Source organism: Lutra lutra, chromosome 2 (assembly GCF_902655055.1).
Source record: "Lutra lutra chromosome 2, mLutLut1.2, whole genome shotgun sequence".
Taxonomy (NCBI): Eukaryota; Metazoa; Chordata; class Mammalia; order Carnivora; family Mustelidae; genus Lutra; species Lutra lutra.
The window spans coordinates 109,690,563-109,709,481 of NC_062279.1; the positions used below are offsets into that span (position 1 = coordinate 109,690,563).

General features: G+C 37.2%; 1 protein-coding gene across 1 annotated transcript; it reads left to right on the forward strand.

Annotated features, from left to right (window-relative positions):
- Nucleotides 1-1,702: 1,702 nt before the first annotated feature.
- Nucleotides 1,703-18,242, forward strand: RRH (retinal pigment epithelium-derived rhodopsin homolog). The gene is made up of 7 exons (XM_047718210.1): nt 1,703-2,845; nt 8,078-8,268; nt 10,158-10,257; nt 11,287-11,440; nt 12,305-12,473; nt 15,660-15,838; nt 17,033-18,242. The coding sequence occupies exons 1-7, from the start codon at nt 2,740-2,742 to the stop codon at nt 17,145-17,147; spliced, it is 1,014 nt and encodes a 337-aa protein (XP_047574166.1). The 5' UTR covers nt 1,703-2,739; the 3' UTR covers nt 17,148-18,242.
- The last annotated feature ends 677 nt before the right edge of the window (nt 18,243-18,919 follow it).

Here is an 18,919-nt window from a genome sequence, read left to right on the forward strand (position 1 = left end):
TCTCACATCTTATTTTCCCCTTTTCTTCCTTACAGTAGTTCTTTCTGGATTTCCTTTGGGGCATTAAGTTTTGAATCAAGTTCACATGTTTAGGGAGCCTAACAATGAATTTGGTACTGTGGTGTGGTAAATATCACTGAGTTCCATTCTAAAAGATTTTTTGATGATGCACATATTAAATCTTTGGAGTTGTTAACTGAATAACATCTTGATTGCTTGCGTCATGTTAAAATGTACTTGTTGCCATAGTAATTAAACAGTTTAGTGGAATACAAGCAATAGATCTTAATATGCTTGGAAATTTGGGAAGAGTTATAAAAGGATTGACTTTAGGTCAGTTGAAGTTTATCGGATTAAAGAATTGTGAGCTATATGTAAACGTTATATGCTTATAGTTCTATTACTTAGTATTCTAAGCCTCATCCTAGTACAGCTTTTCTGTATTGATCATGAAGGAGCATGAAAAAGTATTTTGAAAGTACTTAGCACATTCATACTTTTGAAGCTTTTTTATCTACAGCAGATAAATTTGGAATTTTTCTTTAGTTCTTAGAAATAATTCTTTCTGGAAAATTTAAGTGGATGCTACAACTAGGTATAATCCATTACAGAAAAGGGAGGGAATATGAACCTATGAACCAAAGAAAACACAAGTAATTTGTGACTTATTCTACATATTGAATGCAAAAACAAAACAAAACTTAAAACCCAACAACTTAGAGATTTTTTTTTTAATTCCTTTTAGGGATTATGTTAATTGCCTTAGGTCATTTGAAAATATTTTGATATTGGAATCTGATGAGATTCACTTTCCTAATATAGCTAATCTTCGGAGTATTACTTTACATTTATGAAATTTTGAGTATTGGTTAGCTGTAAGATCTGGGACAGATCAACCTGGCTCAACTTCATTTTATTTTTTAATTTTTAAAAAAAAGATTTTATTTAGGGTTGCCTGGGTGGCTCAGTGGGTTGAGGCCTCTGCCTTCGGCTCAGGTCGTGGTTGCAGGGTCCTGGGATCAAGCCTCGTGTCAGGCTCTCTGCTTGGTGGGGAGCCTGCTTTCCCCTCTCTTTGTCTGTCTCTCTGCCTACTTGTGATCTCTCTCTGTCAAATTAATAAATAAAATCTTAAGGAAAATATTTTATTTATTTGAGAGAGAGCAGGAGAGAACACAAGTGGAGTTGGTGGTTGGGGGTGCAGAGGGAGAGGGAGAAGTAGACTCTCCATTGAGCAGGGGCTCTTTCCCAGGACTCTGGGACCACCACCTGAACTGAAGGCAGACACTTACACAACTGAGCCAACTAGGTGCCCCTCAACTTCATTTTATACGTAGTTGGAAGAACTGAGGCAAAGGATTATTTTGTGTCCTTTCCTGCTGCGCTATTCTAAGTTATAAAATTAAATTAAGTGGGTAAATATAGCCCTCTAGTGGTTCTGTTACATGTTTACACTGTTAATTGGTATATCTAGCATTTCTCTGAAGTTAACTGATTTTGAAAAATTAACTTGAAAAGAATCGGATTTTAGTAATATTACATGACAAAGAATATGGGGGGGAAGCTTATAGGGAGATCTTTTTTTTTTTTTTTTAAGATTTTATATATTTATTTGACAGAAAGAGACATAGCGAGAGAGGGAATACAAGCAGGGGGAGTGGGAGAGGGAAAAGCAGGCTTCCCGCCGAGCATGGAGCCCTATGTGGAGCTTGATCCCGGGACCCTGGGATCATGACCTGAGCCGAAGGCAGACACTTAACAACTGAGCCACCCAGGTGTCCCAGGGATATCTTATTCTAACAATTTTCATTCTAGATTATAACCTGTTTCTATAATTACTTTTTGGGTTATTACAAGATGGTTCAGAATATTAGAATTGCCCTGTACTTTACAGGATGAATCCAGATTCTTTGCTGATAGATGCTGTGATTATTATTATCTGATAATTACTTGTGCATATCAAAGCATTGGGTTAATTAAGGTGGGCTGTTAGATTATATGCATGCTATGAAATACAAGTTATTAATAAGTTAGACTTGGGTTTATTGGCCTGGAATTTATGATGTGACTTTAGAGGAAAACAGGTTACAGAATGATTTTATAAATGCATATCTCCCTGTTTTTCCTTAAAAGAAAAAAGTGGGAGAAACCTTGACACTAGTGTGAATACATATTTGTATAAGCAAAAAAAACCAGAAGATCTACACCAGAAAATATTACTACTTTTAAGAAAGTGAGATTTGGAAAGATGGAAGGAGATCACTTCTCTGTTTATGTCTTATTATTCAGATTCTTATGGAAAAACTTGAAAGGCTCAGCAGAAAGCAGGGCCCTTAATCTGAAAAGTTTTAGGAGACCAAGGCCAGTTCTTAATTTCAGAACTGATTTCCACCAGCAATCAGTTAAGTCAGCTCCTGCTGATTTTGAGTTTATTGTTTGAATAGGAGGTGTGCACTTGATAATCTCCTTAGCTACAAGTCTGATGCCCCAATTGTTTAAAATGCTGTGCTTGGTATTTCTCTTTATTTTGCTAATAAGCTTTTTCCTTGTCCTGGGAATTAAAATCCTTTCCTCTCCAGCCCAATTAAGTTTGTTAAGGGAGGGCTTCTATGAAAAGGCCCTTCTTTGAGGTCTTTAAGTGGAAATGATTGGTTCTGAAAATTCTTCCTTCAGTGGTTCTTAAAAAATTTCATAATTATTGAAGGCTCATTATGAAGGCTGTCTCAATTTCTTCCCTCCAAAATGCTAAGGAATAATTTAGACAACAGTACAGACTCTAAACAAGAAGATGGCTCGGTCTTTTCACAGACTGAACACAGTATTGTTGCAGCTTACTTGATCACAGCAGGTATGAAGGTTTATTCCATTAACTGTTATTTTGTTTTGAATGGGTGAAGGAAAGCAGAGGTTTTCAGCATAAGGTTATAGAAAAAGCATGGGTTCAGAAGTGTTTCAAGTTCCATATTGTTGGCCACTTACCCTGAGTTGGGGTGCTCATGTGGCAAATAGAATAATCATAGTTGCCTTATTTCTTGGCTGTATAGTAAGAGAATGTAGGTGAAAGGATAGATGAAGTCATTGTTAATGGTGGTTAATGCCACAGGTTATTTTGAATCTTGATAAACAATGTAACATTAGTGAAGTGGGGCTGAGAAAAGCTTTCTGTAAAATGAATAATATGTCATCCATATATTTGATTATTACATTGTCAGGTTTTTATTGGGGAAGAGTGTGTACCATGGCAAAAATGTATTTTTGTGTCCTTTACTATTCTAATACTATTCATAGTCTTGTCTTTGGTGGTGGACTCTAGTTAAGATGAAAAGGTCTTGGAAAGAAAATTAAAGTTATAAAAAGAGCAGACTCTGTTGTCACTGAGGACAGAGTTTGAAAGTTCAGCTCATTCCCAGAATATGCTGTATTGGGAAACTCTTGAGCTTTGAATTTTATCTTTTAGTATCTTACCTTTCCAACAGTAAGCAGGTTCCTTCAGCTTTTTGTTCTTACATTTTCTTTTCTGAAAACAGGATAAGAATGAGATAACTGTCGGGATTGTTGAGGAGAGTGAAATCAAGTGACCTAAATAACATATACAGTAGGTGTTGGGCACATACTTGCTTCTTTCTCCCCGTGTGTACACACTCATTGATGTACAGTGGACTAAGATACAGGCATGTTTGTTGGAAGAAAGGGATGGGGGAAATGAAATAGACGTTGTCTAATTATCTTTTTAATGTATAGGTTGAATTATATACATTTTATATTGAGGAGTCACTTCATTTCCAACTTTATGCTCATTAATGAGTTTTAAAAGTAACTGTTATTAAAAAAAAAGTAACTGTTATTGGGAGGGAGACAAACCATAAGTGACTCTAAATCTCACAAAACAAACTGAGGGTTGATGGGGGGAGGGGGGTTGGGGGGGTGGGGTTATGGACATTGGGGAGGGTGTGTGCTATGGTGAGCGCTGTGAAGTGTGTAAACCTGGCGATTCACAGACCTGTACCCTGGGGATAAAAATATATGTTTATAAAAAATTAAAATTAAAAAAAAAAAGTTCAAATAAGAAAAAAAAAAGAAAAGTAACTGTTACATTGGCTTATTGTCAGTTTTTATTTTAGATTGACTTATATGAAATTCTCAAATATATTCAAAAGTGGAGGGAAAAAGTATCACAAATCCTACTATAACCAGTTTATTCTTCATAGTTGCTTAGTTTCCCTATAATTCACAAATACTTCTGTGCTAGCAATTGTGGTTCTTCAGTTAATTTTTGTAAATTTTAGTGGTATGCTAACTTGTTCACTTGAATACTGCAAATATTCAGGTACTGGATACGTACTGGACAAGTTCTGTTTTCTTTTTGATTTTTGTTGTAACAATATGAAAAAATAATCTGCTAATTAAAGAGAAAATCTTATTACAACTACATAGAAATACTTTGTATGCAAACTTTTGGTTTAGTTTTTTATAGATGACCAGGAAAGCTTTCTTTTTTGATCTGTTTACAAAAGTAGCATGCAAAGAAAATTTCTTGTTAAGAAATTGTTCTCTCTGGTTCTTACGCCTGTAACAGTAACAATGATAGGAATTTTACCACCGCTACTATGACGATGATCATTACTGCCACCATCACCACTAACTACCACTATTAACTGTTATTTGAATACATGCACTGTTCTAAATACTTAAACGTACAGAATAATTCATCCTTACACAAGGTCAGTAAGTGAATCGGTTTTATCTTCCCCGTTTATATAGACAAATAGTTTAAGTAACTTACCCAGTACACACAGATCTATTAAGGAACTATGCTAGGATTTGAACTCGGGCATTTTTATTCTGGAGCCCTCATGTAACCTCAACAGTCAGTTTTATTAAGGAATACCTTGGGTATGTGTTATTCGTGGTTTTGGTAGATAAACTGAAGGGAGCATATGTAACCTCTTTATGCTCCTGTTGAAAGATTTATTGTTCTCTGGGTCCCCTAGTTTTCTTAGGTCCCCCTTTTAACAAAACCCACTTGCATTTCCAAATCAAAACCAAAGCTATAAGAAGAATTTAGTTAAAGCATTTATTTCATTTATTACTTTTACCAAGAGTTTATTAGATTTGTTGTTTAAAATTTAATTTTCAATTTAATATTTCTCTTAGATTTTAGCTCTTACAAACTTTTACCAGCTTGAGCATGCTCCCTTTCTCCAAGTAAGGCTGGGAGGCAAGAGGACATGGTAAACTGATGATCTGAAATACATTCATTATGGATGAATTGTAAATTGAAGGGTAAAAGATACTAGGCTGCAGCGGAGGCTGTATACCAGGTAATGAAGAATCACCTAAGTCATAAAGGTGATGAGTCCCTGAATGACATGATTCCATTTGCATTTTAGAAATATGCTGTACTAGTAGCTAAGAGACTACATAGGAAGCCCCTGTGTGTTTAAGAAGGATCCCGAGGAGTGAGAAGTGGCAATCAGGATAGAAGTAGACACATTCAAGAGCCAGAAGTTAGAACTGATGGTTGGATGTGGCAATTGAGGGAGAGGGAAAGGGAGTGTCAATGAAGACAGGTTTTCTGTTTGGGGACTCCTGTGGTTAGATGGTGAAGCTATTCACCAGGAATACATGTGGGGAAGAACAGGTTTGAAGAAGGAAGAGAAAATTCACTTGGTTCAGCATGAGAGATGTCCAGTGGACATGTGGGCTTGAATTTTGAATTTTATGAGGTCAGTCTGGAAAAGAGCAGCACATAGCCTTGGATATGTATGAAATCACAGATTATGTGGTCAATGCAAAAAGAAGGGGTCTAAGAAGCTTGGATGATGCACATATTTAAGAAGGTGGAGATGGAGAAGGAAAGCCAGGTGTAGAGTAAGTAGGATCTACCAAGAGATTCTAAGAAAGCCAGAGGCTAAGAGGAAATTAATTTAGACCTATTAAATGATCTGTTGCTATCCATTAGAAAACACCTGCAGTTAAGAAAATAGAGCAGAGAGCTTGAGATAGCTGCCGAATGAATAGAGAAAAAGGCCAAATTGTTTAACCCATATCCCCCGTTATATCTAAGACCTTCCCCAAAGTACAGTTACTTCTGGTTGTGTACTCGGTAGGCAAGAACTTACCGTACTATGTTTTATCTGATTTTCAAAATCGCTAATTAGTAGTTAGCTTAGAAAGATTCTTCAATTCATTAAGTTTTTTGGAGTATTTCTTGTATGCCTGCTACAGTACTTGATGCTAAAATCAGAGCCAAAGAGGGGCACCTGGCTGGCTTAGTTGGTAAAGTATGTGATTCTTGATCTCAGGGTTGTGAGTTCTAGCCCTACATTGGATGTAGAGATTACTTAAAAATAAAGTCTTGAGAAAGAATCACCAAATTTGCTATCACTGTGCCTTACTTATGCTCTGCAGGAATGATAGAAATTAAACAATATGAGTTTCAGTTGTGGTCTGTTTATTAAATAAACCTGCTATATGCCACATAGTCATAGAACACAGAAGTCATTAGGAACCTGAAATCTAAATGAGAAGGCTAGGAATACTTAAAAGTTAAATATAGCATCACATAAAATGAATAGTGTATAATATAAGCAAGCGCTTTGGGAATTTAGAGAAGGGAGAATTACTGTAGGTAGGGGAAAGCTCTAGAGCAGAGCTGGGCTTGAGTAGAACTTTGAAGGATGGGTAGCATTTGTATAGTTACAGGAAAAAAATAGGGTGTTCCAGGTGAGATGGGCTTTACAACAAGCCTTGTGTCTTTGATAAGTAATTAGAATTGGATGGCTTGTTTGGCAAGTGTGGAAATTTGCTTAGAGAAGGTGAAAACAGATTGAGGCAAAATCTGGCTATCAGGTTGGGACATGTGGGCTTTTATCCCACAGCCAACAGAGAGTACTGAAGCTTTGAGAAGAAACGTGGCTAATTCTCTGTTGTAGCCAGCTTATTCTACCAACAGCACGGAGGGGAAAGAATAGGAATCTGGAGGATTAGTGTCATGGGATGCTAAAAGGAAGTTTCGACTGAGGTGCCAAGATGAAGTGGAAGTTCTTCCTCAGCTGTTACTTTTGTGTGTTGGTGCTTGGAAACCTTCCCTCTCTACTGTTGCTGGGGGCTGCTCACTCCCCAATTGTTAGGACCTAGTGTACGACCCACTTACAGGATGGCTTACAGGATGTTTATGCACCTCTTGCAGCATGTAGAGGTTGTTAATTGGGCTAACGTGGGTGTCCGATTCATTCAACAATACACTGCCATTCTGATGATGAAGTTCAGTCATCTAACGGAGTCCAGCCCATTCCATGGCATTGACAACAGTGAGTTTCTGGGCCCCCAAGGCTAAGAGTCAGATCCCAGACTGTGGAAACTTGACTAGGAAGGTGGTCTCCTGTGAGCCTTCTCAGTCTACCTAAAAGCCAGCCGAATTCCCTTTCTGAATAGTCAAACCTTGCAATGTGCCTTCTCTAGGGGTTTGTGTTTGTGCACACTGAATGAGGTACTCAGGTTTGGACACACTGAGCTTCCAGAAATATTGGAACAGTCATATGATCTTGTACATGGGAGATCCTAGTAAATGGCAATGAGTTGAATGAAAAGGGACATGGAACTGGAGCATGGGTCGGGGCTGGAAAGTGACAGAATTGTTAGGGTAGAATTGATAGGTGAGGCTTGAGAAAGGAAACTATTAGAGGAAAAGCCTCAGGCCTCAGGAAGGAGGAGGAGGAAGTTAGACTGCCAAAAGAGATGGTATGGTCATACATGTATCTTAAAAATCATCGGAGGTGGTATCACGAAAGGCAGGGGAGGAATTTCAAGGGCAGCATGATTAACAGTGAGGACAGTAAAACTGGCCTTCAGTACTCTGTATGCAGTTGGTAGATTCTTCATTTTAATTTAATTATTTCTATTTCACAGAAGGGCTGGGAAGATACTACAACCAATTTTAAGAACAGTTGGAACTCCTCCAGTAAATGAACTAAAATGGATTTGCTTTGCTTTTGAGGGGGCTTAAATATTTAATTTTGATACTACTTTTAAATATTCAAATTAAACAAAGTGATTTTTTTTTTTTATATGTTCTCAGGTATAATAAGTATTTTCAGCAACCTAATAGTTCTGGGCATCTTCATTAAGTACAAGGAACTTCGGACACCCACAAATGCAATTATCATTAACCTGGCTGTTACTGATATAGGGGTCAGTAGCATTGGATATCCCATGTCAGCAGCTTCAGATCTGTATGGAAGTTGGAAATTTGGATATGCAGGATGCCAGGTATTGGAGATCTTTGGAATGAAAGCAAAATAAAATAGTAAAGAGATGTAAATTTAAATGTCTTAAAAAAAGGAGTTCCAAGGGTTTCAAACAAATAAGATCATGTGGGATAATAGATAGAGTGGTCTTACGGAAAATAGCTTCAGAAGTGACTGGGAAATACATTACTTAGTAAAAGAGAAATGACATTGGTAGCATTCATTATATTTTCAAAAATTCTCCTACCCAAAGGAAAAAAACAAAAAAATCAGCATTCAGCTAGAGAAGAAAAGTAAAAATCTGCATATTCAAAAAACTTTTTATTGGAAACAATGAACTATCTAATGACAGTATCCTAATATCTAAGTAATGTAATTAAGCTATCAGTTTTTGTCCCCCTCTATGGACAGTCCTCCAATGGACTTGCAATTAATTATATTCGTTATTATTTTTACTGGCCAGGAAATATATTAATATTAATTCATATTAGGAGAGTAGGGAGATAAGACTTTTGGCCCAAGTTTTTAAAACCGTTTACTATTTTAAGCTATGAAATTACAGACAATAAAATGAGAGTAATAGAATAATGAATACTCATGTATGTACCTCCAGGTTTTGTCAAATCTTAATGTTTCGCAATATGTGCCTCAGGTTCAGCTTTTTAAAGATAAAAAACTTGAGGGGCACCTGCGTAGCTCAGGTGGTTAAGGGACCTGCTCTTGGTTTCAGCTTAGTTCATGGTCTCAGGGTCGTGAGATCGAGCCCTGTGTTGGTTCCAGGTGCTCAGTGCAGAGTCCAGTTTATAGTCTTAACTGTCCTGCTCATGTGCGTGCGTGTGTGCACACATGGTGTCTCTCTCAAATACATACATAAAATCTTAAAAAAAAAAAAAGATCTAAAACTTGAATAATACTGTTGAAGGCCGCTGCCTACTAACCCCAACCTTCCTTCTCTTCCATGAATGTCTTTCTATCTTAGACACACATAACTATACTGTTGGGATATTTCCAAATTCTCTATAAAATAATATGTTGTGTACATGATGCAGTCTTATTATATGATGAGATGTTTTTGAAGTTTATCCATGTTGACAGATGTAGCTGTAAGTCATTCACTTTAACTGCTCTGTGATATTCCATTTTATGAACATACCCCAATGTATTTATTTTTCTGTTATTAAGCATTTACTCCCATTTGTTTTCAGTCACAAACAAAGCTTCAATAAGCATTCTTATGTGTCCTACAATGTCTAAGAGTTTCTTTAGACATACTGCTTTAGGAGAAGGATGGTTGGGTTGTAGAGAATACTCATCCTCAATTTCATCAGATGTGGCCAAATTGCTCTCCAAAATGGGTATGCCAGTTATGAGAACTTCTCCTATTTCATATTCTCTCCCATGCTGGGGATTGTGAGATTTTTAATTTTTTGTCATTTTGTTGGGTATATAGGGGTACCTTAATAATCCGCAGTTCTTTGAATATGTATTGTGGTTTACATCTTGTATCATAAACATTCAGGTTTCCCCTGTGTGAACAGCCCATTTTCCATTTGTCTTTTCTTCTTGTTGAATTCTCTATCTTGTGAACACTAGTATTTCGTTGGTTGTCTGCACTACACCTGATTTGTGGTTTGTTTTTGCACTATGTTTATAGAGTATGTTGTATAGAAGTTCTACTTTAAGTCTTAAAATTTTTTTTAAAGTTTATTTTAATTAATGAAGACCTAAAACACTTTCCGTACATGCCTTTAATAAGTCAGTTACAATATGACAATGGAAAATGTATTCTAAAATTACTAAAATAAAAAACATTCAGTGTCCTTAAATGTACTCTAGCCATGTGAATAAAAATGTAAGTGTCTCTTGGGAGGGTGTGTAGAATGGTGTATTCTTTCCAACTTTGACTTTTAGATTTATGCTGGGCTGAATATCTTTTTCGGAATGGCAAGTATTGGATTACTCACTGTCGTGGCCGTAGATCGATACCTGACCATCTGTAGTCCGGACACAGGTATAACCCTTCTCTTAGCTTTCTCAGCGAATCATTTCTGGCCTAACTACTACTCAACACACACGCACTTTAAAATAAAAATGTAATGACTGGGGCGCCTGTGTGGCTCGGTCAGTTAAGCATCTGCCTTCAGCTCAGATCATGATCCCAGGGATGGAGGTGGAGCCTGGGATGGAGCCCTGCTTGTGTGCTCGCTCCGGGTGCTCCGGCATCTGGCTCCTTGCTTAGTGGGAAGTCTGATTCTCCTTCTGCCCCTCCCCTGCTCATGCACACGCTCTCTCTCTCTCGCAAAAATAAAATCTTTTTTTTTTTTTTAAAGATTTTATTTATTTATTTGACAGACAGAGATCACAAGTAGGCAGAGAGGCAGGCAGAGAGAGGGAGGTGGAGGCAGGCTCCCTGCGGAGCAGAGAGCCCGATGCAGGGCTTGATCCCAGGACCCTGGGATCATGACCTGAGCCGAAGGCAGCGGCTTAACCCACTGAGCCACCCAGGCGCCCCGCAAAAATAAAATCTTTAAAAAATAAAATAAAATATAAATGTAATGAGTTGCATTAAGACTGCATAGTCACTCTTGTTTCTCTGATAATCCTTGTTCAGAAGTTTCAATGATTTCCTATGATACTTAGAATAAAATCCAAATTTCACAGCCCAAACTCCAAGGCTCCATGTGGTCTGGCCCCTGGCTATCTTTCCAGCATTGGCGGGCGTCCCCTCACTTTGGGGTACTGGCCTAGGCCTTTCGCATTTCGGGATTTTTGTAAGTGCTGTTTTCCCTGGCCCTGGAGAATGCTGCTTCCTGCTTGTCCTCTGGCTGATCCTTTTTATCATTCAGGTGCCAGTTTAAATGCCTTCCTTTTTTTTTTTTTTTTTTAAACCTGAATATGAATTCATGTAGAAGGCGCTGAGTGAACTAACGTGTTTTGTAAAGAATCTACCTAATAACTTTGAATAATCAGTTAAAACAAAGTGAAGATATGAATTCCGTCATTGGCAAATGATGCTAATATTTCATCTGTTTGTTAATAGGAAGAAGAATGACCACCAACACTTATATCGGCATGATTCTAGGGGCCTGGCTCAATGGTCTCTTTTGGGCTTTGATGCCTATCATAGGGTGGACTAGTTATGCCCCAGATCCTACTGGGGCTACTTGTACCATAAACTGGCGGAAGAATGATGCGTAAGAGACACATTTTCACTTTAAAATAATCAAATGCTTCTAATGTAGACAGTTTCTCATCATTTCAAATTTAAGCTCAGATCAAATGTTTTCCATACAGAGTGTGGCCAAGTGCTTCCTTAGTAGTGATGGTGTGATTCCAGCATCAAATTACACTTGTTTGCAAGTAAAGGCCATCCAGCTCCCTTGTTCCCTTACCCTCTACCGTCCTCTCTCTCCTGTGGCAGCCAAGTGGGTATAGACCACCCTTCCATATTGGTATCTCAGGGGTAGAATCTGAAAGGGAAAAACGGAGCATTAGTATCACTAGACAGCATGTGACTCTGCCAAAAGCCCAGGTGGACCCCTACTATCTTTTCAGGATGACCTGGTGATAAAGCTGGAATGACAAGGCAAAGGCAGTCCCTGAAAGGACTGGGTTGCTCCTTAGTGATGCTCTTCTGTATTTACCAGGGAGGAGAGGGTAACTTTGTTAAAGAAAATGAAAGATGACCCAGAATAATGGGTAGAAAATTTCTAACTCTCCAACTAAATCTAAATCTTAAACTTTCTGTAAAGGGTCAATAAGAAAATATTTTAGGCTTTACAGACAAGACCGTCTCTGTTATGATTGTTCAACCCTGCCTGTGAAAGCAGACGTAGACAGTGTGTAGATAAATGTAGTTCCAGTAATTTATAAAGAAGACAGGCCATAGTTTGCGAACCCCTAATCTAAATGAACCAATTAAATATCCTTCCTATGTTACTTAATACAATGACTGTTGAACAGTGCCACAGTTATTTTTAATAATTGTTCCATTTCCTTTCCCCTATTCAGCACAATAAACAAGTAGTGATTTGGTGATTCCCTCTTCTTACTTTCAGATCTTTTGTTTCTTTCACGATGACAGTTATTGCAGTAAATTTTATTGTGCCCTTGATGGTGATGTTTTACTGCTATTACTATGTCACTCGATCCATTAAATGTCGTACTACTAGTAACTGCACTGAGTACCTCAACAGAGATTGGTCAGATCAGGTAGATGTAACAAAGGTAAGACATTAAATTTTAAGACATTAAAATCCTTAATTAATCCACTTAATGTGGTCCATTTTACAATCCCCTTTCCCCATCACCTGATTCTTACTCTGACTCTTCTTCTTATGTTTGTCTCCATATTTCTAAATGATGTGTTTATCTGCCGTTTCAGATATTTTTGTTTGCTATTACTCTTGATTTCCTACTATGGATAGTGAGAATTTATTTCTCTTACACCACCTTTCCTATTCCTCCACCCCAACCTTTCTCTCTCCTCATCTTGTCAGCATAATGTTAATAATATTTGGTTACATAATTGTACCTTATTGTAACTACCTAAATTTTGTTTATTGCAGATCTCTTTATGGTTCTGTGATTTGTATTTTTTTTTTATTTTGTTTTTCTTTTGGGGTTAATCATTTTCTTTCTCTTCCTCCTCTCAGTCCCCTCTTCTGCTCCCTATCCTTCCCACACCCCCATAGTTTTGTTTGCTCACTGTTCTGTGTATGGGTCACTAATTCATCTCTGAACTCCCCACCAGAAGCACCAATCTCCTCTCTGTATTTTCAAATACATTAGAGACTAATTGACTTTATCCTTCTCTTGGACCCTTCCCTCCTGCTGTGACTCTCAGGCATCTTGCTCTACGCTGGCCCTTCTCTAAGAAGACTGCCGGCATCCTCAGATCTCCTTATTGACAGCTGAGAATGCCTGTGGCCTCTCTCCTGGGTTGGATCACCTGTTTTCTGGCTTGCATGTCTTCCTTTTTTGGGGGTGTACTCGCTCTCATTTGGTGGAGCACCTTCTCAAATAGATTTCTGAGGAGGTTATAGGAGGTAAATTTTTAAAGATTTTGTTGTCTGAAACTGTCTTAATTCTATGATCATGTTTGACCGTTTGCCTCACATGGAATTTTAAGTAGAACAATGATTTTCAAAGAATTTTGAAGGCATTGCTCTAGGGTCCACTAGCTTCCAATGTTGCTCTCGCAAAGGCTGACAGCATTATGGTGACTGACCCTTTGTAGTGTTCTTTGTGTTCTCTCTGGAAGCTTGGAGGATCATCTCTGTGTCTCCAATTTTCTGGAATTTCATGCTGATGTGTCTTGAGGGGGCTCTTTATTCACCCATGTTCTTGGGTACTTAGAGAGTGCTTTCAATATGAAGACTCAAGACTTAAGTCTTCCCCTTCTGGGAGATTTCTTGTATTATTTCTCTGGTGATTTCCTTTCCATGTTTTGTTTGTTTGTTTGTTTTTGTTTTTTTCTGTCCTCCTTTTCTGGAAGTTTTTTTTGTTTGTTTTCTGTTTCTTGTTTTTGTTTTTGTTTTTTTATATTGAATCTCCTGAAAATATCTTCTAATTTTCTTAGATTTTCTCTCTATGTTGCCCCTGTCTTGGACTTGTTTTTGTTTCTACTTTCTGCAAGATTTCCTCAACCATGTCCAGGTCTGGGATTGGGTGAGAAAAGTGAGGCTCAAGCCTTGGTGCGAAATTTAAACAGGCACCAAAAAAACTCAGCAATCCTCCCAAAAAAGTAGTTAATGTAGTATTTTTTAAAAATCAAATTTAATATCACATCAGAGAGGGAGACAAACCATAAGGGACTCTTAACTGTAGGAAATAAACTGAGGGTTGCTGGAGGGGAGGTAGGTAGGGGGATGGGTAACTTGGGGATGGGCATTAAGGAGGGCACATGATATAATGAGCACTGAGTGTTACATGCAACTGATGAATCACTGAACTCTACCTCTGAAACTAATACTATATGTTAATTAATTGATTTTAAATAAAAATTAGTTTAAAAACCCCATATTGAGCAAAATAGAAAATTTTGAAGACAGGGTCTGACCCTGTAATTAACACAACTTACCTCATTACCCTAATGCTAGCTAACCCCATCATTCAGCCTTTCAATTGCATTTTTAAAATTCTGCCCTTTTTTAGGGTAAAGGATAAAAATGGTTATTATAGATTAAAAGATTAATTTCACATCCTCTACTCCTTTCCAGTTGCCTCCTCTTCTTGTTTTATGGATGTATATCTTGTTTTTTTTTTTTTTTTAATTTGACAGAGAGATCACAAGCAGGCAGAGAGGCAGGCAGAGAGAGAGAAGGAAGCAGGCTCCCCGAGAGAGCAGAGAGCCCGATGCGGGGCTCGATCCCAGGACTCCGAGATCATGACCTGAGCCGAAGGCAGCGGCCCAACCCACCGAGCCACCCAGGCGCCCCAATATATCTTCTTTCTTGATAGTATTATGTACATATTTACATTTTCCTTCTGTTCATCATATATTTCTTGTTTCCCCTGAATTTCTGCACCACCTTTTTTGGTATCTTAAAAAAAAATACTTATTATTGAAGTATAGTTGACATACAATGTTATACCAGTTTCGGGTGTACAACATAGTAATTCAATTGCAGTAACTGCAGTTACCATCTGTCACCATGCAATGTTATTACAATATTATTGATTATATTCCCTATGCTGTGTACTTTCCATCCCTATGACTTATTTATTTTATACCTGGAAGTTTGTACCACTTAACCCCCTTCCTCTATTTTGCCCATCCTCCTATATTCCTCTCCTCTGGTAACCTCCAGTTCTCTGTATTTATGAGTCTATTTTCATTTTCTGTCTGTTCATTTGTTTTGTTTCTTAGACTCCACATATAAATGAAATCATATGATATTAATCTTTCTCTTTCTGACTTATTTCACTTAGCATAATACTCTCTAGGTCCATCCATGTTGTTACAAATGGCAAGATTTCATTTTTTTCCAGATTGAATTTACAAAGCTAGAAAGTTATTTTTTTCAGATTAGCAGATAAAGACAGTGAGGGGGGAAAAGCACAATGCCGGCAGTCCATAGCACAATTACTAGATATGGGTTAGGAGTGCATTTTCATCTGCCTCTCTTCAAAGCCAACTTTTGTATTCTTCTCTAGCACACTAAAAGAAAGAGGACATACTTTACATTGTTTAACATTCTATCCATTTAACAAGCTCTTGCTATCATAGAGGACTCGAGGCACAGAAGCAAAGTACAACGAGGTTTGGAAAAGTTCAGATTTTCCTCTCTGTCATCAACAACATAAACTTATTCAAATTCCTAGTTAGATAATTATTCATGCTATTTTAAATATAGTAGCTACTTCAATATTTTAGATATCGGGTTTGCCAAATATTGATTTATTTTACAGATGTCTGTGATAATGATACTCATGTTTCTGGTGGCATGGTCCCCTTATTCCATTGTGTGTTTATGGGCTTCTTTTGGTGACCCAAAGAAGATTCCTCCCTCAGTGGCCATCATAGCTCCGCTGTTTGCAAAATCTTCTACATTCTACAATCCCTGTATTTACGTGGTTGCTAACAAAAAGTAAGTAATGTTTAAGATGCTTTTAAATTTTTTAAAAAATGGATATAGAAAGATTGTTAAAAAGTTTTTTGGGGAGGTAAGTGACAGAAACTCCTTTAAACTAGTGTAAAAATTTGGCTCATGCAATTGGAGAAGAATCTAGGCCTTTAAATGCCTTGAGCTCCAGTTCTGTGACAGCCTCTTCCCATATGGAGGGGAGAGGATTATAGCAACCCAAGACCCAAGTTCTACCAGCTAAGCCTCCCCAAATTTGAGTTTCATCTCAGATGGCTTTCTGTCAGAAAAGCTGCTGGAAGGTTATTGGTGGACTCTGCTTAGTTCTCATGGTTATCCCCTCTCCAATTCATGGAATTGTTTTTTCAAAGAAAAGAGTGGTTTTATTATCAGAAAATGGACAAAGTGAGGAAGGCAAAGTTGGGCTCCACAAGTAGGTGGTATAGTTGCATATTTATTAGAAGATATTCAAATGCAAGAGAAAAACTCCACACTAAAATAAAAGGGCTTCAGGAGTGGGTAGTTATTCAGATAATAAAGAATCCTGAACTTAGCAAAGATTTCTGGCTCCTCAGTGAAGTCTAGATTATTTTACTTACTGTTACTGCTAAAAGATGGGATAACCAATTTATTGTCCTTAAATATTTGATCAAAAAAATCTCAGTAGAGGCCAGGCAATCTTGTCCTGAAATGCAAACGTTTGTACTTATGCACATTTTTTGGAGAACAGCTTTAGCTACAGGTACACAGAGAAACATAAAAACTTTTAAGACCAAACAGATCACATAAGAAGCATAAAGAACATATATTAAATTCAGAGTCCATTGGTAGTTCTTTTGGAAAGATTAGTCGTTCTCAAGCTCCCCTTAATTTCACCTGGCCTTTGCTCAGAAGAACAAATGTGTGAAATATACATCCTTAGTTCAAGTGAATTTTAACTGACATTTGAAGTGTCATCTTAATACATACTGATTTTTATTAAGTGTCTTCAATGTTTATAATTAATGGGGCAAAACTGGTCTTTAACTGTACCGTATACTTTATACATTCATGAATGTTCTTGAAAGATGTTAAAATTGGAGGCAAAAATGTATTTGGAGATGTCAGTTAGCAGTAGAGGCATCTTAGCCATGTTCGAAAATGCTTTAAAAGTTCCAAGTCATTATAGGATAATGCCAGATTTCCCCTTTCTTACTGTAGATTTCGGAAGGCAATGTTTGCCATGTTCAAATGTCAGATTCACCAAGCAACGCCCATGATGAGTATTTTACCAATGGACGTATCTCAAAATCCACTGGCTTCTGGAAGAAACTGAAGTAAGAGAAAAAGTACACAGTGTCAAAATATTTTATTTACCTTATTCCCCAGTGGTTTAGTTTTATTTTAAATATGATCCTGTTTAGATCAGATGCAAACAGAGATTATTTTCTTATTAGACCCTAAATTCCCCAAGTTTAGCTCCTCATTCTTCTGTTTATAGGATGGCTATTGTAGTGATTGTTTATTTTCTTCATGTAAATTTACTGTTCATCTCCTTTGATGACTCTAGGCATGTGAGATTAAGGCCCATTCCCTTTCTCCCAATCATGGGATTCATTATACTATATCAGTGACTTCGTAACTTGTCTAGGCTCACCATTAGATTAGAAGTAGCCACTATTTTAATGTTAAAATAAATAAATAATAATGATAATAATAATAATAGTCTTCAATAAGTAAATTACTGAAATGAGTTGTTGGATGTTCCTAGGTAGATGGAAAAATATTTAAGCATTTCACACTTCTCAAATTGTAATACAATTATTAACTTCTACTATTTAACAAAAATATTAAACACTGTTGCTTCTAAATCACATTAGCTGATGTACATATATACCTTACATAGCAATGTAATCTCTGCATATTATTATGTATTCTGCATTTTTAATTTACATTTTTCTGTGTATGTATTTCCATATATTTGCCACTAGGATTAATTTAATCATGGGGGGTTTATATTTGTTCTCCTTTTTTCCTATTTTGTTTGTCTGAAATTTATCTTATTGCAGCAAGAACACAACATGGCTCTGTCCTCTTAACCAGTTTTTAAGTGTACAATACAGTATTGGTAACTATGTGTACAGCAGATCTGTAGAACATATTGTCTTGCTTAACTGAGACTTTATGTCCATTGATAACTGTTTACTTGTTCTTTGATGTATCCTTAGCAGGTAGATGCATTTTGCCTGGCACATAGTAGGTGCTCAATAAAAAACATTGTTGAATGTTGAATGCATTTGTAGACTCATGTATTTGTTGTTTTAAATGACCATTGTTTAAATAGTGGACATTTAAAATCTCTGGTATTGGGGCACTTGTGTGGCTCAGTGGATTAAAGCCTCTGCCTTCAGTTCAGGTCATGATCCCAGGGTCCTGGGATCGAGCCCCACATCGGGCTCTCTGCTCAGTGGGGAGCCTGCTTCTCCCTCTCTCTCTGCCTGCCTCTCTGCCTACTTGTGATCTCTGTCTGTTAAGTAAGTAAATAAAATCTTTAAAAAAAAAATAGGGGCACCTGGGTGGCTCAGTGGGTTAAGCTGCTGCCTTCAGCTCAGGTCATAATCTCAGGGTCCTGGGATCGAGTCCCGCATCGGGCTTTCTGCTCAGCAGGGAGCCTGCTTCCCTCTCTCTCTCTCTCTCTCTCTGCCTGCCTCTCTGCCTACTTGTGATCTCTCTCTGTCAAATAAATAAATAAAATCTTTAAAAAAAAATAAAAAATTAAAAAAATTTAAAAAAATAAATAAAATAAAATCTGTGGTATTTTATTTTAACTGAGCAAATTTTTCTGCCTTTATTTTTTCTGTATGCATCCTATCAATTTTAAACATTTCCCATAATCTTATTTTTTACAGAATTGACTTTCTTTTGAAAGGGTTTTGGTTTAAAGATTGTTGATAGAACCACTATACAATAACAAGATTAAATTATATATATATGTTATCAGGCAGGGCTAATCAGGAGGTACTTGATATGCCCAGATATATATAATATATATATGTGTTTGTATGTGTTTATAAAACCTAAATCCTTGATTGTCAATTGCCATGAGGA

Bases quoted from the DNA above. Each gene is read 5' to 3' on its own strand.
- RRH (XM_047718210.1), top strand. From the start codon at position 2,740: ATGCTAAGGAATAATTTAGACAACAGTACAGACTCTAAACAAGAAGAT. The intron at 12,474-15,659 runs GTAAGACATTAA...TTTATTTTACAG, and splicing joins ATCAGGTAGATGTAACAAAG to ATGTCTGTGATAATGATACT. The intron at 15,839-17,032 runs GTAAGTAATGTT...TTCTTACTGTAG, and splicing joins TACGTGGTTGCTAACAAAAA to ATTTCGGAAGGCAATGTTTG.